General features: G+C 40.0%; 2 protein-coding genes across 2 annotated transcripts in view; one reads left to right on the forward strand and one right to left on the reverse strand.

Moving 5' to 3' along the window:
* The first annotated feature begins 1,142 nt into the window (after positions 1–1,142).
* Positions 1,143–11,837, forward strand: slc35a5 (solute carrier family 35 member A5). Its single transcript, XM_023269805.2, has 10 exons — positions 1,143–1,243; positions 2,078–2,242; positions 2,349–2,447; positions 2,950–3,083; positions 3,997–4,064; positions 4,411–4,596; positions 6,392–6,592; positions 6,670–6,779; positions 7,255–7,523; positions 9,999–11,837. Exons 2-10 carry the CDS (start codon positions 2,116–2,118, stop codon positions 10,071–10,073), a joined length of 1,269 nt encoding a protein of 422 aa, XP_023125573.2. The 5' UTR covers positions 1,143–1,243; positions 2,078–2,115; the 3' UTR covers positions 10,074–11,837.
* A 261-nt stretch (positions 11,838–12,098) lies between these two features.
* ccdc80 (coiled-coil domain containing 80) overlaps positions 12,099–19,637 on the reverse strand; it is a 30,630-nt gene continuing 23,091 nt past the window's right edge. Inside the window, exons 8-10 of the mRNA XM_023269814.3 lie at positions 18,249–18,352; positions 14,571–14,654; positions 12,099–12,951 (exon numbers count right to left, since the gene is read on the reverse strand). Coding sequence (XP_023125582.2) covers positions 12,629–12,951; positions 14,571–14,654; positions 18,249–18,352 — 511 coding nt within the window. The 3' untranslated portion in view covers positions 12,099–12,628. The remainder of the gene's footprint in view (positions 12,952–14,570; positions 14,655–18,248; positions 18,353–19,637) is intronic.

The raw sequence follows: 19,637 nt of genomic DNA on the forward strand, positions 1-19,637 counted from the left end.
GCCACTCCCCTCCCCCACCACAGACAGCAGCGCTGTCATTTTGTGAGGAAAAACTGGCCACCGTTTGCTCTAAAAAACGTTAAATAACCCACCATTGGGCATTTAAATTTCATTGAAACATACTATACTTACTTTAGCTGTTCATTTGATATTCTACCGGAGAAAAATTTGCCTATTAAATGACTAGAGTTTACCGCTTGTTAGCTAGCAGTAGCATGTTAGCTAGCAGTAGCATGTTACGCACATTAACATAAGCTAGTATCAAACTGCTTCAATGACACATTTCAACCGCTTCACACGCTACTAGACGTTAACACGACTTTGTATACGGATTAACAGCCTGTCCAAGTAAATGTATTTGTCTCTTTGTCTCCTTTTTCAAACAGACGTACCCATCGCCTTCTTCTCCTCTGTCGGCGATGGCCGAAATGCGCGATTTGAAATAGGGCGTGGCTTATTAACTCCACCAACTCCGCCAGCGGTATTTGCGTTCACCTCGCTTAATTAGCACCGCCCCCAGAGCGATTTCATCACTGCAAGTGTTAAAACAACACCCAAATCAACACCCATTAACTCAAAATATTTTACGCTGGAAAATTAACACTACAGATTTTGCTGTGTACTTTTGTATTAAAACTTAAATGAACAAATTGTTGCAAAATAGACACCTAAAGGTGTGTTTTGGATATTTTTTCCCCCTTTAGACTTAATTCTTCCTCAACAATGCGTTAAATTTTAGATTAATTAGGTTAATTTGCATTATGTACAGTTCATATTGTTGGTCTTAACTGTAGTATTAAAGCATGTCAAGTTAAACTATATCATATTTAACAGCATCCGTTGTATTTAAGCTCGACAGTTAAATCTGTAATCCTTTTTTTTTTTATTGAAAGCACCAAGGAAGCGTAACATCTGTTGTTTTGAAATGTTCTATACAAATAGCAGTGTATGGACTTTAATTTTTATTTATTAATTTATTATATAATCATTCTTCAAACTTAATTTTGCCTGTTTATGTTTGCCTCACTTTCTTGCTCTCTTCTATGATTTATACAAACTTTTTTGGATTAGTTTTTTATTAATTGCTCACTAAGGAAAAGTGAATCTACTGAAATCAGATGAAACCTACGCAGTGCAGTGACGTCAACACGCCGTGTCAATACGCATGCGCAGAGTAACCAGGAAGTGTTTGTTGTTGACAAATGATCCTCCGGTCACGTTTTGTGAAAGAGGAGAATAACAGGTCAGTTTATCTAGACTTTGCTCGTTTTTATGTCTTGTCGGTGATGGAGTTAGACCTGCGTGTCTGAATATTTGAAAGAACACTCGTGTTACTTTTACTGAACGTGGTTATTCGCAGAAAAATGACGGTTGTGGAGCTAATGATGCTAATTTAGCTCTTAGCTGATAGATCAGTGACTTTAATCTTAAATGATGTGTGTAAGTAGATAAACAGTAACTTACATTATTGGTGAAATATTTGAACATTACAAGAGAAGCGAACTTACCACAGCAGCCACATATACAGATAAACAGTCACACTCACATTCACACCTACGGACAATTTAGAATCACCAATTAACCTCAGCATGTTTGTGGACTGTGGGAGGAAACTGGAGAACCCAGAGAAAACCCACTCATGCACAGGGAGAACATGCAAACTCCATGTAGAAAGATCCTGGGAAAGCCGGGACGTGAACCAGGGACCTTCTTGCTGCAAGGCGACACTGCTAACCACCAAGACACTATGCAGTCTGTCCAAAAACGTGCTGAGGTTAATTGATAACTCTAAATTGTCCGTAGGTGTGATTGCAAGTGTGATTGTTTGTCTGTATATGTAGCCCTGTGATAGACTGAGGACCTGTCCAGGTGTCCCCTGCCTTCACCCTAAATCAGCTGGGATAGACTCCAGCCCCCCCACGGCCCTAATGAGAATTAAGTGGTGTATAGATAATAGACGGATGTTGATCAGATAGAGATACAAGAGTCTGAGCATTTCTTTTTGCATTACCGACTCTGAAACCTACAAGAACGAGTCTGACACCAGTGCTGTGTGTGTTTGGGGGTTTTATTGCAGCCCAGCGGGTTTGTCTGCATCCTGTTCCAGTCGCAGCCATGGCGTGCTGCCACTCCTGCCCCAGACTCTGCTCCCGCTCCATGGCCTACACCCTGGCCCTCGGCCTGGGCTCTGTAACCCTGGGGACCAGTCGCACCCTGCTGCTCAAGTTTTCTGAAAATGCTGGTGAGGGATCCAACAGTGAAACAAATGAGACTTTTAGTCACAGAGAGATGAAAAGATGTGTCAGCAGCTTGTTAATCTTGTCTCTTTGTTTTTCTTCTGTTTGCAGAAAACAAGTATGACTTTCTCCCAGCGTCTGTCAATCTGCTCGCTGAGGCCCTCAAACTGCTCTTCTGTCTGGTTATGTCAGTTAGAGTCATAGTCAGAGGTAAATATTGAAGCTGTCAGTGTCTTTACATGGATGTGAGTGTCGTGGTTAGGATCAGGTCTGTGCAAGTAAATGTCATCCTGATCTTAAAGACCTGGATAAGCTCTTATCCTGGTTTAAAGAGATGCAAATATGCTAACTGGAGAAAAAAAACAGTGTTCTCTCTGTCGAAGCAATGGGGAAACAGGAGTTCAGTATACTTGGCAGTTTAGATGAAGAAAGCAGTAAAACGCTGAACTGTTTAAGTCTGCTGGAGATGGGCTGTTTTCCCAGTCATTGTTTGCATATAAAGATGGAAGAACCCTTCATTATGTCACCATTAGGTTTTTCTGCAGAGGCCATCGCTATGTTGGCAGTACCTGACTTTGCCCAACGACCAGCCAGTACAAAAAGACACCCGTTTCAGATGTTGTCAGCCATTAAATGACTCCAGTGGTTCAAATACATGCAGGTCTTGTGTGTGTGATGGAAATCTTTGTTGCTTCGCTGTTTCTTCCTTCAGAGGGCCGATCATGCAGAGAGCTGGGTTTCGCCTCCAGCTCGCCCTTCCTCTCCTCCTTAAAGTGGGCCGTCCCTGCTTTCCTCTACTTCCTCGACAACCTCATCGCGTTCTACGTGATGGCCTACCTGCAGCCGGTGAGTTAAACATGCCGTGTGACTGCGTGTTAGCATCCCATTAGAGCTGCTAGAACAGGGGGTCAAATTCATTTTAGTTCAGGGGCCATGTGCTGCCCAGTTTGATCTCAAGTGACCAGTAAAATCAGAGCATAATGACCGAAAAATAACCACAACTCCTAATATTTCCCTTCGTTTTCATGCAAAAAAAATACATTCTGAAAATGTCCACATTTAATGCACCATCTTTTTATAAAACATTGTGAACATCCTGAAATTTCTCAAGAAAAATATGTGCAACTTCAACAATATTATGCCTCAGTATATCATTTACACATTACAACTTACAGATCATAGTGTGTCTACAAAGACACAAAACATTTACTCACAGGTATCTGGAACTGAACAATATAGTATTTGAAAGATCTATAAATTATTTAAAATTTACATTGATTTCCACATCTGTGCAGTGATCCTGACCACCTGAACTGACTCACTATTCAAGAAGAAGGTTAAGTTATCCCCTACCTTATAAATGTATACAATTTATACATAAAAAATACACAAAAGTTGTCTCAGTGCATCATCAATAGGGTTCCACCAAACCAATCATTTTTGTACTGAAGCTGCTGACTGACATTATATTGAACAATGTTCTTTAAATATTTTCATACTAAGTATTCATTTTTACACTTTGCAGAGTCATGCCGTATGTTTGACAGCCCTGTTCTAGAGGAAAATTTGTTGCATGGACTCCAAATACTCAACTTTTACTAACATACAAACCTGCGTTTTTCTGTGTTTTCAGATTTTACCTTCTCCACACCAAACACCGGCTTTACAAACTGTCCTGGTGTTTGACACACTTATTGTGTATTTATGCCGTCTCTTAGCTTGTTGGATCTCTAGTCTGTTGTTCTTCCTCTTGTTTCAGGTCATGACAGTGCTGTCCTCCAACCTCGTCATCCTGACCACAGCTGTGCTCTTCAGAATTGTCCTCAAGTAAGCGGTTGATGTGACAGAACTGTAGTGTTTTCCTCTCAGTGTGTGTGTTTCTGTCGACTGAGAAGATGAGAAGTGTCTGTGCATATTGTTGTCATGCCTTATCTTATTCCCTGTTTTTCTTTTTTTATTTTTGTGGTGTTGCCTTTCCATACCCCCTTCTTCATTTTCATGCAGTCTCTGTGGAAGAGATGTCTTCTTTTTTACTGAAAATTAGCTTTAAGCAGCTTCAAATTCAAACAGTCTTAATTTCCTCAAATGAAACACTTTTCATGACATTACCACTAAATTCTGCTTGTGAAATGCTCGATTATGTAATGACAAATTAAATTTCTGTCTCCTTCAGGAGGCGCCTGTCATGGGTCCAGTGGGCGGCCTTGGTTATCCTCTTCCTGTCCATCGTTTCCTTGACGACGGGATCAGCAAGCAGCCAAAACTCCAACGCTGTGCCGGGTCACCACGCAAACCTGTCCGCCCCGTCCAACTCCTGCCTGCTGTACACTCAGCTTCTGGAGCAGTCGAAGAACAGCAGGTAGCATGACGAACGCAGAAGTGGGCGAAAAATTAGCGAGGAGGCTTTCAACCACGTAGGACAAAAGATCTACAGCCAGTTTAATCCAGTTTTAATCACAATTTAATGATTCCCTGAGCTGCCACGAAATGTTACACAGCAGACTTCTTAGCTCATGTTGGTTTGAGAGGATGTAGCCTGTAAGTGAAAGAATGAATTGTTTGTTAATCTATTACTTATTAGACACAATTGAAAGTGTCAGTTGATGTTTATGTCTAGTAGTAAATGTGAGTTTTTGGAAGTTGGTGATGAAATTATCAGGATTTTTCCTGTATTTTTACTCTTTCCTGAGAAACTTTTGTGCAGAGGGTTTTCAAGGCCACTTCATGGTCCGTATAATAATAATAATAATAATAATAATAATAATAATAATAATAATAATAATAATAATAATAATAATAATATAGCACCTTTCAAAAATACAGTCCCAAAGTGCCTTACAATAAAATAAATGTCCAAAAATAAATGACATTCCAAACAAGCTACAAAAACAAGATAAAATACCTACATCAAGACAAAAAACATTTCTTTAAAGCAACAGTAAGTAAGTAAGACTAATTATGAATGGCACTATGAATGTAACCAAACAGAGTAACCAAAATCAGTGAAACAATGCAACGCAGCCTCACCGGCTTTATTTTACACAACTGTCGCATCCTAATAGCCGGGTCTGATTCAGGAACGACCCTAATTCATGAACATTTGTTTTACAAGTCATATTTTATCGTCTTAACCTTAATGTTGAAATTAGTTCCATACATTTTTAGAATAAGTATATTGTATTAATTTTTTTCTCAGGTAATTTGGTGTTGAAGTTGTTAACTCTAATATTTAGTTTGCTCAGTAAAATTTTGATAATAATATTGTAGATTCGTAACCTTAATACCAAAATTAGTGAGGTAAATATGTATATTATATAATATAGTCATATAATCATTTTCAAATTACTCAGGTAATTTGGTGCAATATATATTTATAGAGTAATATTAGAGGGACTTTAATGTTTCCATTAGTCTGGAAAACTTGTATAATGTGTAATATTTTAGGGTCTTCATATTATAAATAATTCCATGAATGTATATAATAGGTAATACTGCTGTATTAATTTTTAAATTACTGAGGTAATCTGGTATTGTATATCTGTTTAATATATAATGTTGCCATTTTCCAGTTACTTAGTTTGGTGTAGTATATAATACTGTAGGTTCATAACCATAAAATTGAACCCCTTGATGCCTATTGTCACGAATTCACAACATACCACTTTCATTCAGACTGCAGCTGAGATATCCTATCTATTCCCACAATGCCGGTTTGTGCATATTCAATACGTACCTCGGAACCTTTTGCAAGCAATGGTTTCTTGTAGGACCAGTCGGAGTGAGACCTAATTATTATATATCTGTTACTATTATTATATATCTATGTATCTATGTTCTATGTGTAATAGATAAATTAACAATCTCCACTTATTTTAGCATCAGCTAGAAAGCAAAAACACACACAAAATTTTTTTATTTAATTGTAAATAAATTCCGGCGTCAAGGGGTTAAATTTGTTGGGTGAATTTGAACAATAATATTGCCTTGTCATAACCTTAACATTGTTAAATCTGTAACATTTTAGGCCTTCACCTTCAATATTTATATTAGTTTGGTAAATCTTATCTTAACCTGAATGTTTAAATTAGTCAGGTTATTTGGTGAAGTGTATTTACTGTACATGAATATTTAAATTGATCTTTGCTCTGCTGCAGTGCTGGTGAGTCCTGGGCGTCGTCACTGGCTGGTCAGGCCTGGAGGAGTCGGGTGATGGAGAGGCTCCTGTGTCTGGGCGCCGGTCACATCCTGCTCCTCCTGCAGTGTTTCATCGCAGCCATGGCCAACATCTACAACGAGAAGATCCTCAAAGACGGAGACCAGCTCACCGAGAGCATCTTCATCCAGAACAGTAAACTGTGAGCGGCGGCTTATGGAGAAAACACTGCAGCAGGATGGCTGGTTTTGATTCTGATCTCTGTGCTTTTATTTCCAGATATGCCTTCGGTGTGGTGTTTAATGGTCTGACTGTCTGGGCTCAAGGTCTGCACCACGGCCTCCTGCATGGACACAACGTCTACTCCCTTGGTCTGGTGCCGGTCACTGGTGAGTACATGAGTGAAATTTGTTTAAAAAAAAAAAAAAATTCATGCTTCTTTCTCTCACAAAAAGCCACAACCAAGAGACACTTTGCTTAGTGTAGCATTAAAACTGGAAATGGGAAAACTGTTCGAAATATATATATATATATATATATATATATATATATATATATATATATATATATACACACACACACACAATACCCCTGTACTACACTATATATGTACAATACCCCTGTACTATACTACCACCAGGACGGTTATTTCTGTTGCACAGTGCACTCACTTCCGCTTTTGATGCTGTAACAACAAGCACGGAATCCGATTAATCGCCAGAATAAATGATTACTAAAATAATTGGCAGCTGCAGCCCTTGTCCCTTGCAAAAACGTAGCTGGAAATAATAGTCCAGTGTTAAAAGTCAAGTTGTCTAGAGGTGTGTGGCTTGAAGGACTCGCTCTGCTCTGTCGCCTCTCCAGCTGCTCTGGGTTTATCTGTGGCCTTCATCTTAAAGTTCAGAGACAACATGTTCCACGTGCTGACGGGTCAGATCACCACCGTCCTGGTCACCGGCCTCTCCTTCTTCCTCTTCGACTTCCACCCCACGCGGCACTTCTTCCTCCAGGCTCCCATGGTCCTGCTGGCCATCTTTATCTACAACGCCAGCCGGCTCAAAGACCCCGAGTACAGCCTGCAGCAGGAAAAGCTGCGGGTCATCAACGGAGAGGTGTTCGAGCGATCCCGAGGGGTAGGAAGCACACCGCAAATCTGCAGCACACACTCCTCACCCCCGATGTATACCCACTTCCTGTCCTCCCACGCACATACCAGGAGCTCCGTAGGAAACTTGGCTCTCATTCTTCTATAATGTGATTCCTTCAATGCAGGAGGAAACCTGATTCTCTGCTGCGAAAACAGCATCCAGACTCACGCTGGAGCCGAACTCTACATGGTTCCATTAGTGGTGTCGTCAGTTTTGAAAGCTGTTTAACAGGGCAGGAGCCTCATGAGGGCATTGTCTGAGGAAAACCTCTGTTGCGTGTGAAATACTAATTTACAGAGGTATTCTTTGTCTCTCTAGTGAAGCAAAAACAAATCGACAGCTGGTGCATCTTTTCCCGTTTTCTGTTGCTTCACTGCTCAGATTTGCTTCTGACATCTCTAATTGATATTTGAGTTTTGAATTTCATGTGCATAGAGCTGGGAGTTTGGGTATTTTTAAACCTTCTTGTCTGAAAAGTCATTTTAAAGGTTACGTATCTCCTGAGATAGAACTCCTGACAGCCATGAAATTTTAAAGGCTGCAGCAGAGACCAGCTCCCTCAAAAATGGAAAAAAAAGTGCAAAAAATGTCCAAGTGAAGGTGAGAATGGGGCATCACAAAGTTCCTGTAAGTGTATATTTAAGCATGTATCCATATTTCCTACTAAGAATGCAGTCTTTGGTTGATGTTCTATGAACTTTAAGCCCTCTAACATATTAATTGTTATTTTGAACCCAAAACTAAGAATTTCATGTTTTCACATCTGAGAATTTTTCTATTTACACCCTCAAAACAAAAACATTTTCTGTGGGAAGCCATTTTAAGAGCTCAATATCTTCAGCAATATAACCCAAAGCCATGAAATTTAGTGAAGACACTGACAGAATTGCTTTCAGCAGATCCCAATAATTAAATGGTATCAGAATTGGGCAATTCTTTAAATATAAAAATGGAAAAGCATGCAAAATTTCCAAGCGAATGTGGTATTGGGGCTTCAGTGAGGTCCTGCAAGTGTAAATATATGGATGTTTCCATATTGCCTACTGAAAATACAGCCTTTGGTGGACTTTTCACCAACTTTTGAATCCTTTAATTTCAGTAGAATGTGTGTGTGGCAAGTGTGGCAAGAAAATGTTCCAGTTTTTTGCTATTTTGACGTGTAAAAATTACGGTGTGGACCACAAAGACTGGTGTTTATACGAGTCTATACACTGTCATTATACGTGACAAGTGACTAGTCCCTTCCATGTTTTCTTCATTTCGAACTTTAAAAACGTGTGGGCCTTATTATTGCCTCACTGAATGTTACCATACTTGTGAAATTACAATGCAACAATATAGGATGAGCCAAAAGTAGCTACCACTTCATCAGCCACCCAACCTATGCCTTCAAATGTATTTCTTTTGCGATAAGTTGCCTGGCATGAAGGTGGGGAGTGTTAAAGGCTCCTTTACCTGCTCGGCTTTTTCACACTTCCAGTACTGCTTTAGTATCCACTTTCTTTGCTCTTGATTTAATTTGTTTGCCATTGCTCACAATTCCCGTAAAAAAATGTTTTAAAAAATTAAAAATCGAAAGCAAAATTGGAAGAAATAGCTTAATCACAATTCCAAAACGTGAATAAGGAATATGGAATACTGGTTTGGAATTATGGTTTGGATAATAAGATCTAAAATGTGAAACAAGTAGGGAAACAACGGTAAGCCTACTTTTGGCCCACCCTGTACATAAACCCCTGTGCACACCAGTTTTTTTGATCAGATCACCATTATGTCAAAAAAAAAACCCAAAAGTTTTAACCTTGTTTTGCCAAATCTTCCAGAAATGAAATTCTACTGATATTTGAGGCCTCAAACGTTGGTGAAACATCGACCAAAGACTGTATTTTTAGTAGGAAATCTAGATACATCCTTAAATATACACTTACAGGAACTTTCTGGAGCCACACTACCAATCACGTTTCAAAAATGTTGCACTTTATTCCATTTTTAAATGCACTGGCCTCTGGTTCAGGTTCAAGGTCTTTAAGACTTTTATTGTCATTGTACAGCTGCAGACAACAATGCTGCTGGAGTGATTCAAAGTTTACGGCTGTTGGTAGTTATACTTCTGCTGACACTGACGTCTTAAAACAGCTTCTCAGGTAAAATATACTTCTTAGGATGTAAACTCAAAGATTCCTTGGTGTGAAAGCGAGTGAAACGCTCAAATTCAGGCAAATTATTTTACAGAACTTAGTTTTTCATCCAACGTACAGAAATTCTAAACAAAATTTGAGACGGTGCAGCAACATTTTTCCTAATTTCTTTTGACCCAGCGGAAGCTCTGGAAAGTTTTCAGGCCACTAAATGCTCCCACCTCTATCGTCGATTCGGAGATGCCACTGTGTGAAATACCTCAGTGTCTGCAGGTTGGTCTCCTGGGTTTCACCACTTGAGTTCTTGTCTCTTCTGTTGCAGGACGGCGAGGAGCTGGAGCTCTTAACGAAGCCCAACACAGACAGCGAATCCGAGGAGGATTCTCCGCAGTTCTGATTTTCCAGCTCGACTACGAGGTTAGAGGAGATTCCTCTGTTGCTCATATGGAGCTGCACAGTAGACGCAGCGAGGTCACAAACTCTGCATCAAAGCATTACTTTGAACTGCGGTCTGCAGATAAACAGTGTTGATGATGGACTCTGTACATTATGAAACGTGCCTGTCTGTCGTTCATGCAGTGATGGAAGCACCAGCAGGGATGTGTGCGCTGGAAAATATCAAATATTTTCCATTTGGGATAATTAAGAGTTTTCTGTTTACTTCTTCTGATGATTCCTGTTGTATATGCTGCTATCAGACAGTTTTCTGATTGTATCAGGGTGTTTTTTAAACTGCGTTGAAGCTAAAGTGTTTAAACTCAGACTAAATATTGTGGAAATTCTAAGTAGCAGAGCTGAGTACAGATATTTTAAGTGTAAATGACACATTAGCAGGACTGTTGTTTCCACTGCAGTGATTGTAAAGGGAAATGTGTATTTTCAGAACTAGAAGTGTTGATAAATTATGGTGCCCAACAAAGGTCAAAGTGAGAATTTTTTGATTGGCGTCCCCTCATAGTGGGTTTTATATTCCTTCTGATCAGTTTTGGGAAGCACTACAGTAAGGAGAGATGATTTGACGTTTGTATTTATTGCTCAATTGGACTTCGGCGGTTCAGTCTGTGGTTTTGTGGATGTCCAGATGTTGGTATTTGAGCCTGCAGTGCTTCTAGAACAGATGTGCTTTTATTTAGGAGTTCAGGAACACTACAGCTTCAACACAATCAAACCTACTGCACATAAACTACCACTGCTACAACAAAGAACAACGAATATGTCATGGCCTTTATTTGGAAACCAACTAAATTCTGTAAAATATTTTGGCTGAAATTTTGAGAATTTTTCTACTTTTAAGGCTCAAAAGACATCTTAAATGGTAGGCCGTTTTAAGAGTTCAGTATTACCTCAAATAAACCTGCCACAGCCATGAAATTTGGTGAGAAAATAGACAAAAATTGCTTCCAGCAGATCCACATGATTGAATGAATCCAGCAGGACAATTTTTTAATCATTCCCTCTTGAAAATGGAAAAAAGTTATGAGCGTTCAGGGTTAAAAGTTCTTGAAAGTGTATATATATATATATATATATATATATATATATATATATATATATATGTAGAACACTGAACACAGAAAATAGTGTAAACTTTGTAATCCCACTCACTCTGTAGACAGAGCCAGCAGCAGTCTATAGGCTGAAACTCATTATAGCGAAGCTCATACAGCCAGTGAAACCTTGTTTTTAATGTGTGCAGCATTGACCACATGCAGCTACATGCAACTAAACAAACATCTGTCATAGAAGCACCGCAGGTTCAAATTCTAACAGCTGGACGTCCAAACGAAAGCAGCAACCAGAGCTTCAGCATCACAACAAGCAACTGGAAACTGTCGGAGATCAGCTTTTTAAGATGAGTAATGAGCAATAAATGCATCATGTGTAGTATGTGAAGAAATGCAGTGGACTCTAACTAAAATGTGGATCAGAAGGAATTAAAAACAAACTGTGAGGCAACTCAAAGTCAAAAAAATTCAGACCTTTAGGGCTCTCTGTGCAAAATGGACCACTAATCCCTGAAAGCACAACAGAATGGTTTCTGCTTTGGCCTTTTTTTTTGCTGAACTGTGAAACATCTCTGAAGATTGATGTTGGTGCCATAAAACCTTAACATGTACGAATGCCGTTTGTTGTGAAATAAATTGCCAGTAAGCAGTTTTAATTCTGTCCAAGAGCTGCCGCATCATTTCAACCAAGTGTCGATGTTGTGTATATAAATTTAAGGTGAATTTAGCATGAAATATTTCAAGTGTTTTATGGTTAAACTCGACAGTTCACATTTTTCTTAATATCTGGTTGTCTTTGATCAATACACTGTGACACTATGTCAATATTAATCCACCAGGGGGAGATGGAGCTCAAACGATTTAGATTGAAACTCTGAGAATTAATATCTTGTGCACAGCAATCACTTCAAATCTCCTTACTGGTAAACAAATGTTTATTTGTCATATAGCCAACAGAGTATAAATAAGAACAACGTATAGCAACAGAAACTATACAAAAGAGAAATAACATGACAGCTTGTTTTTGTTTTGAGAAAATCATCGGTAATTTCACCTCGAATGCGACAGATGTCCAATAAATACATGTCTTACTTTAGCCTGTTATCTACAAAAAAAAAAAAAAAAAAAAAAGATCTGTGCTGAAAATATGTTTGCAAGTTTGACCTGGAAGGCAAGATGACAGATGATGTACTGACGTGTTTGGGAAAAATGGCAAAAAACAACTAAAGTACACGGCACATCCCTGAACCTCCAGGCTCATCTAGAAATTACCTGCAGCTTACTATGCGCTACACTGAAAGAACCGGAGAGGTGGAAGCAGGTTGGAATCTTCCACTGAGCGCTACGAAACATTCAAGGAGCTCGATCCGTCTGCGGCTGGAGCAGGAATGGGAGGAAAGATGGGGGAAAAAAGCACAAAGAGGCAGTGTGCAACCTCGGTTACCTGCTAGTAACCGTAACCCTGGTGGTAGCCGTCCTGGTAGCCGTGTTCGTATCCGTGCTGGTGGTAGCCGTAGCCGCCGTACTCGTCCTCGGGGCAGCGCATGCCGAGCGACTGCTGGATGGCCATCTCCTGCCTGCGTAGCTGCATAGAGTCCACCAGGTCGTAGATGATGGCCATGGACCACATGGGCGACGGGTACCAGGACTTGACGTTGCCGTCCTTCCCCACCAGCAGCATGGAGAAGTACTCCGGGCTCACCTGGAAGTAGTTCCTCATGTCCTTCACCAGGGTGGCCGAGAGACCTTCACGCTCCACGGTAGCAGTTCCTGGATGGAGCAGAGATTCAACGGATTTAAGGATTTATTTCTACTGTGCCTCCTCGTACTGAGCGCAAACGCCAGAAACAGAAACGTCGGCCTTCAGGCAGCGGCTCTGGTTTCTACAGTCTTGCCAAAGCCTGACTCAGATTTGTGTTTCCCCAGAAAATTCACTGTTAAGATAGAAAACCAGGTCAGAAAGGAATAAATCTGATTTTGCTTCCAACTCCCCTGGTCTCACATAAGCCCTGAGGTTGTACAGAATCTGTTCCTGCTCAAAACAAACATCTGAGGTTCCTCTGGTGGAATAAGGAAGTGGACCTTTGAGATTTAGATTCTCTTTCTGGACTCATTCTGGTTTTGCAGAAAAGGAGGGCAGATCTAACATCCCAAACATGAAAAATAAACAAGAAAAAAATACTAATGGTTTTTGTTCAGCACATTTAAGACAACAGCCACTGTGTCAAGATCTTTCCAGTAAATAAGGTCATTACAAAAGTAACGGAAGAAGTGGAAGTGCTGTGGGTAAACTAGTGTAGTGTTATTTCTGGTGTGGTTTTATCTGATTAATTTACATATTAGAGATTAAAACCCTACAAAATTATAATATTTTATATGAAAAACTGAGTTCTCTTGACCAGGTCAGAAAAGAATAAATCAGATTTTGTTCCTGGTTCTACAGCTCTGACTGAGTGTTTCTGCTAAAAAACAAACATTTAAAGGTTCCACTAGTGGAGTATAGAGTGGACCTTTGAGATTTAGATTCTCTTTCTGGATGCATTCTAGTTTAGCATAAAAGAAGGAAGAGCTAAGATCCCAAACATGCAAGATAAACAAGAAAAAACTAATAAGTCAGTGGTTTTGTGCAGCACATTTAAGACAACAGCTGCTGCATCAAGAGAAATTAACATGACAAGTGTAAATACTGTGGTTAAACTAATGCAGTGTTAGTAATGGTGTGGTTTTACCTGATTCATTTACATATTAGAGATGAAAAGCTTGCAATAATTTGTATAAAATACTACTTGATTAAAAAAAGTTCTCTTGACCCGGTCAGAAAAGAATAGATCAGACTTTGTTTCTGATTCACACATGATTCTATAGCTGTGACTGACTGTTCCAGCTAAAAGACAAACAAACAAACAAACAAACATATATTCCACCAGAACAACTTTTAAAGAAGTGGAATTTTGAGATTTAGATTCTCTTTCTGGACTGATTCTGGTTTTGTGTAAAGGAAGGAAGATATAAGATCCCAAACATGCAAGATCAACAAGAAAAAACTATTAAGTCAGCGTTAAGTCACTTAAAACCCTACAAAATATTAATATTTTATATAAAATACTACATGATGTGGAGAAAAAGTTCTCTTGACCAGATCAGAAAAAAATAAATCAGATTTTGTTCCTGGTTATGCAGCCCTGAGGTCTAACAAACAAACATTTAAAGGTTCTTCTGTTAGAAGAAAGAGTGGAGATCTGACATCTAGATTCTCTTTCTGGACTCATTCTGGTTTTGCATAAAGGAGGGCAGATCCAGGGCATTATTTTTCAGTTTTTATGCCTTAGGGTGCTTAAATAGAAGCACAATGTGTGTTGTGTCATTATTTTACATGTCAAAGTTCTCACCGTTGATTGGATACAGCTCCAAGACTCCGCCCATATCCGGCGCCTCTGTGCCAACCAACTTCAGAATGGCGATGTGCCTCAGACCTACGTCGCCATGGCAACACACATAAGAGAGAGGCAAATATCTTAGACAGGCAACAAAAAGACTTCAAACAAGAGCCTGTGAGTGTAAAACTGCAGTCCTTTCTCTTTCTTCATCCTGATTTCACAGTTTATTATTGGAGCCATCCTGAGCTCCGGTTTCCAGGTAGAGGGAGGAGAACGTGGTGGTGGTGGTCCGCAGAGTCGCTGCCAAAAAAGCTGTTTCCTCTGAAGCGAGAAAGCCCACATTAAACACAGGAGAACGCTGGCTTCACTCGGCGAGCGCCAAGTGCTGAATACCAGGATCAGCCCTCGGAGGCCTTCAGCCCAGTCAGCAGGACGAGGCCTTTGTCTGGGAGGGACCGACCCGGCCAAGAGCAACACATGAGGGGGGAAAAAAGTCCTCAAACAGCCTGATCTGGAGCTGCTGATAAGGAGGGAGGAGCTTTTTTTCTTCAGACGTATGACTTACTCAGAGAAAAACGGTGCCAGTTTCAACTAAAATGAATGTAATAAGGTTTAAAGGATATCAAATAATTGGAAAATAAACTAGAACATTTCTAAACTTCTACATTTTGAGTGCGCTAATGCAACTTCATGTGCTGCTATAATTATACGTAAGGTATAATTTATACATCTGCATGTTTGACGAACCCTGATCAGCAGGTTTTAACATCTTGGAGCTTTTACTTTGAAAGTGTATCAATGAGCCAATCAGCTGTGACTCACCGGCTGGTTGCAGTGAGCAGAGCAGAGCAGGCAGACTGAGGATTAGACCCTCAAACAAATGGTCACAGCTCAAAAACTACCAGTCGTATTGGAAAAATTCTTTCACCGTGTGAAGCAGAATCATTTTCTGAACGAGTTGACATGTTTTCATGTCTGTACTGTGATTTATACAGATTTGGTGGCAGGTTAGAGAGACACCATTTTTGATTTTCACCCCAAATTCTGGAGCTATAATGGGAGTGAATAAGAGTTTTGGTTGAAACACTCTGTGATTTGAGGTGATTTATGACAAAAACATAATTCCTACAACAAACATTAGGTGACAGAAGACAAAAATACCTCCATTTTTATGTATACATTGTTCATGTAGAGTAAAAATTGTGAGAAGGAGTTGAGGGTAACTGCACTTAAAAAAATATGCCTTTAAAATCTTGCTGTAGAAAAATTATTTAGTTTCAAAAAATACATAAAACCTGACTGCCAAAAAAATGTCAAATCTTTAAACAACTATTCACCCCAGAACTGATCTTTAAACCTCTAATAAAGAGTATTTTCTCAGCCTCTCACAAGCTCTTTGTACATTCTGCCATATTAGAAGGTTTTACTGCTACATGATCTCATCTCGTTGACTTTTTCTACTCAAGTTTCAACATCTGGCATCCCATAAAGCTTGCAATCTGTTTCATAATCGTAAATCTGTGCAATATAGATAAAAAACTGCACCATATAAATACATTTCAATCAGTAGTTCTACTTGTGCAACACCATAGATATGTGCAATATTTGGATATTTTGTTTCTACTGATGTTTCTCCAATGTTTGCATGATCCCCTTTGCTGCTGTATCGAATCCACTGTCAAAAATGTGACAAATCCATCCACGTTCTGAACCACCTTAAGCATTAAATGCTGGAGCCTGAGAGAAATGTTGAAATCTTGAATTTATATAAACACAAGAGGAGGTTCCGTCGGGGTAGAAAATCCTCCTGACGGCATTTATTTGGTTTCTACTGAGAAGTGAAGCTCACTGAGTTTACATTTATCCCACATTAATCTGTCAGACGCATCAGGTTGTTGAGATGTGCGGGGTTTAGATAAACGCCTCTCTGAGATGTACAGTAAAAGCATTCAAGTGTGGAAAAGTCGAGTAGCTGTCAGGCTGGAAAAAGGGAAGAGGGCTTCAGACTGAACAGAGCTGCTCTCTGTCATCTGGGATTCCTCTGAAACATCTGGAGAGCTGCAGTAAACAGAAACATTCCGTGTAATCAACTTGTTCATGGCATTAACATATTCATAGGCGCTCTGACTAATGCTCTGGCAGGGAGGGAAGCTCAGGTGAAGCTCAGGTCAGCAGGAAAGAAAAGAGTTTGAACACTGAAGGTAAATATGTGCAGAAGTAATAACAATTCTAAACATTTAACGTCACTTAAACATCCATTCTGCTGATCTGAAATCGCACAAAGATGCTTTAAGAGTCTGTTCTTTCAGGTAGTAACACGGCAGTTATGTGACGATCGGTGTTGGTTTGTCTGTCTGTCTGTCTGTTAGCAATATTACTCAAAAACGGACTAACGGATTTGGATGAAATTTTCAGGGAAGGTCAGAAATGACACAAGGACCAACTCATTAGATTTTGGTAGTGCTGCTGTTTATAGTCTGGATCCATGGATTAGATTTCTGTATCACTGTGAGATAGCAGCACGGCATCACTGTATGACAATAAGTGAACACTACATCAGCTGCCTGCTGATGATCACATGTTTGTGATCCTACCACAAATCGACTGTTGTGGACTTATCCGATGAAAATGATGCAAAGAACAACTGATTAAATTGTGGGGGTGTTTCTGAGTCCCATCAATTCCTGCCACCCGCTACATATTTAGGTCATGCAATTCGGTATCCATGCATAACGTACACATACATAACACACGCCTGTGCTCAGTGCAAGGTCATTTTGTTTGTGAGTACATCTATATTAAATGGCCACATTCTATAGTGCCGTGATTTCTGATCATCAATAACCAATAAAATATGCTGCAATTCTGATAATGCCATATGGGGGGATGAGCAGCCTTGGTGGAGTACTGCGCTCTCTGAGTGCTTTTCTAGTTGCATTTAAATCAGCTAAAAATATCATTGTTTTACACATTTTGCTGTTTTTCCTCACAGTTTACAGTTTTTGAACATTACAGTATTCTACCTTTTTTGACATGTTTTTTTCTGTCACTCTTCCTGCCATTTTAATTTTTTTTTAACAGATTATTTACAGTATAAATCAATGTACAAGACCATTTGCATGCTGCATTTTTGTTTCTGGGCTGCAGCAGCATGAAATTGTTTTGGTGGAGAAAGATATGGATTAAAAAGGGTTAGGGATCATATTTTTTTGCCTGTACCTCACCATAAAATGCTGACAGTAGAGAGATATTTTCAGGAATGTGTAGAGGAGATCGTGCAGAATCTGAAATATTACAACCATGATTGTGGGAAAATAGTTAAAAATATGTGCCAGCCAAGGATAAATGTTCAGTTTTACGTTTTGCAATGTGGGAACTCATTTTTAAAATTGCGAAACAGTAAAAACAGTTGAAAGTAGCTGCATGTGAAAGCTTTTCGTCTGTACTGATGAGCCTGCAGGGAAGCATCAGCAGCTCCTCTAAATACTATGGAGCTTTATGGTGTTTTTTTAGCTCATTGTTGTCGTTTCACTGTTTTGTTGCACAAGGTTTGGGTTGCAGCAGGCAGCGGTTTTCAGCAAACAGCAGGACGACGCTGTGCAGCTTCCAGGAGCCAGACTGACCTGAGGAAGGTGATTTAACTCAGCAGTCGCAGGTTAAAGTTTGCAGGTTTAATTGGGGTAAACTCACCCAGGTTGCAGGCCTGGCTGGTCAGGGCGTAGAGCTGCTGCTGGTAGGCCCACTCCTCGTCGCTGGGGGCCGAGATGATGAACAGCCGACGTCTCCAGCGGAACCTGCAATCACAGAAAATTTTTAGCCCGGACTTAAGTGGCACTTTTGATGCAGCAGCGAAAGCTGCGCACCGAGGACAAGGAGTTTGTGCTACGTATTCCCGTCTACTATTACTGCCAGAGGGGTGACAACCCCGAATTATGGTCAAAAAAGCTGCCAGATCGCTGCATTGTGATCCAGGTCTCCATGGCAACAGAAGACAGCCCGTTTGCCTTAGAAAAATATGCGCCTGCGATGATTCAGCCTTGAGGAAGGGCGAAGGGGGTTTATATTACTTTTAATCTCCGTGGAACACACACAAAAACAGGCTGCTGCAATCTGCCAAACGCTGCCGCTAATGGCTATAAATTGTGGTCCGGCTGATTAGTGAGCAGAGCAGCAGATGTCTGATAGAAGTGGGAACAGCCTGATGGGACCACCCAATAATCCTGACCAATTCTGGCTCCTCTGCAGCTGCTGAGACAATATCCCAGATTCAAGGGGGGATCCAGTTTTACACACCAAACATTCAACAGGGGTTCCCAAACTTTTCAATGCAGACCCTGAAAATCTAAAAAATAGAGACTCACAACCCCACAGCATCCACAAAGGAATAAACATCAACAAAACACCTGCTAATCTAGCTTTATAGTGCAGGTTTCTGGCTCTGGAAATGCGAGACATCTCGTGCACGTCCATGCTCATGCACAGGACGAAGAGTTGGACAGTGAATCTGACTCATGCTAACCATCTGAACATGTTAACTAGCTAAATATCAACAGTCATTCTGCAGATTCCACCTTTAACTGAGCTCATCCACAACAGTAACCTAATCAAACTTACACATCATGAACACAATCCACACCACTGACATCCACATGAGTCCTGTCATCTTCCTTTGTTCAGATGTTTGCCACAGGTGAGCTGTTTCCTGTATAGGCTCTGAGGCTCCGCCCACACAGGAAGCAGTCGGACCAGGCATAGGAGAGTTGGATTTTAAGGGAATTTCTCACAGGATATCAAAGGAAATATTATATGACCACATTTTTGGAACTTTAGACTTTTTTTATTGTGATTAGCCCTCCAAATCTGTGGTTTGTTGCTTTTGGGTTGTTTTTTTTTTTTTTTTTTTTTTTTTTTTTAAATTTGCTCCTGTCAAATTTTTCCTCCCTGTGGACTAATTTTTTTTGCAACAATTTAAAGTCCTGCACCTCTATGGAAACAACACAAACATGACTAGAAATGGAGATGAACTCAGAAATGTATTCTGTCATTATGACACAGCTACAGCATAAAATAAAGTATTTC

Source organism: Amphiprion ocellaris, chromosome 11 (assembly GCF_022539595.1).
Source record: "Amphiprion ocellaris isolate individual 3 ecotype Okinawa chromosome 11, ASM2253959v1, whole genome shotgun sequence".
Lineage (NCBI taxonomy): Eukaryota > Metazoa > Chordata > Actinopteri > Pomacentridae > Amphiprion > Amphiprion ocellaris.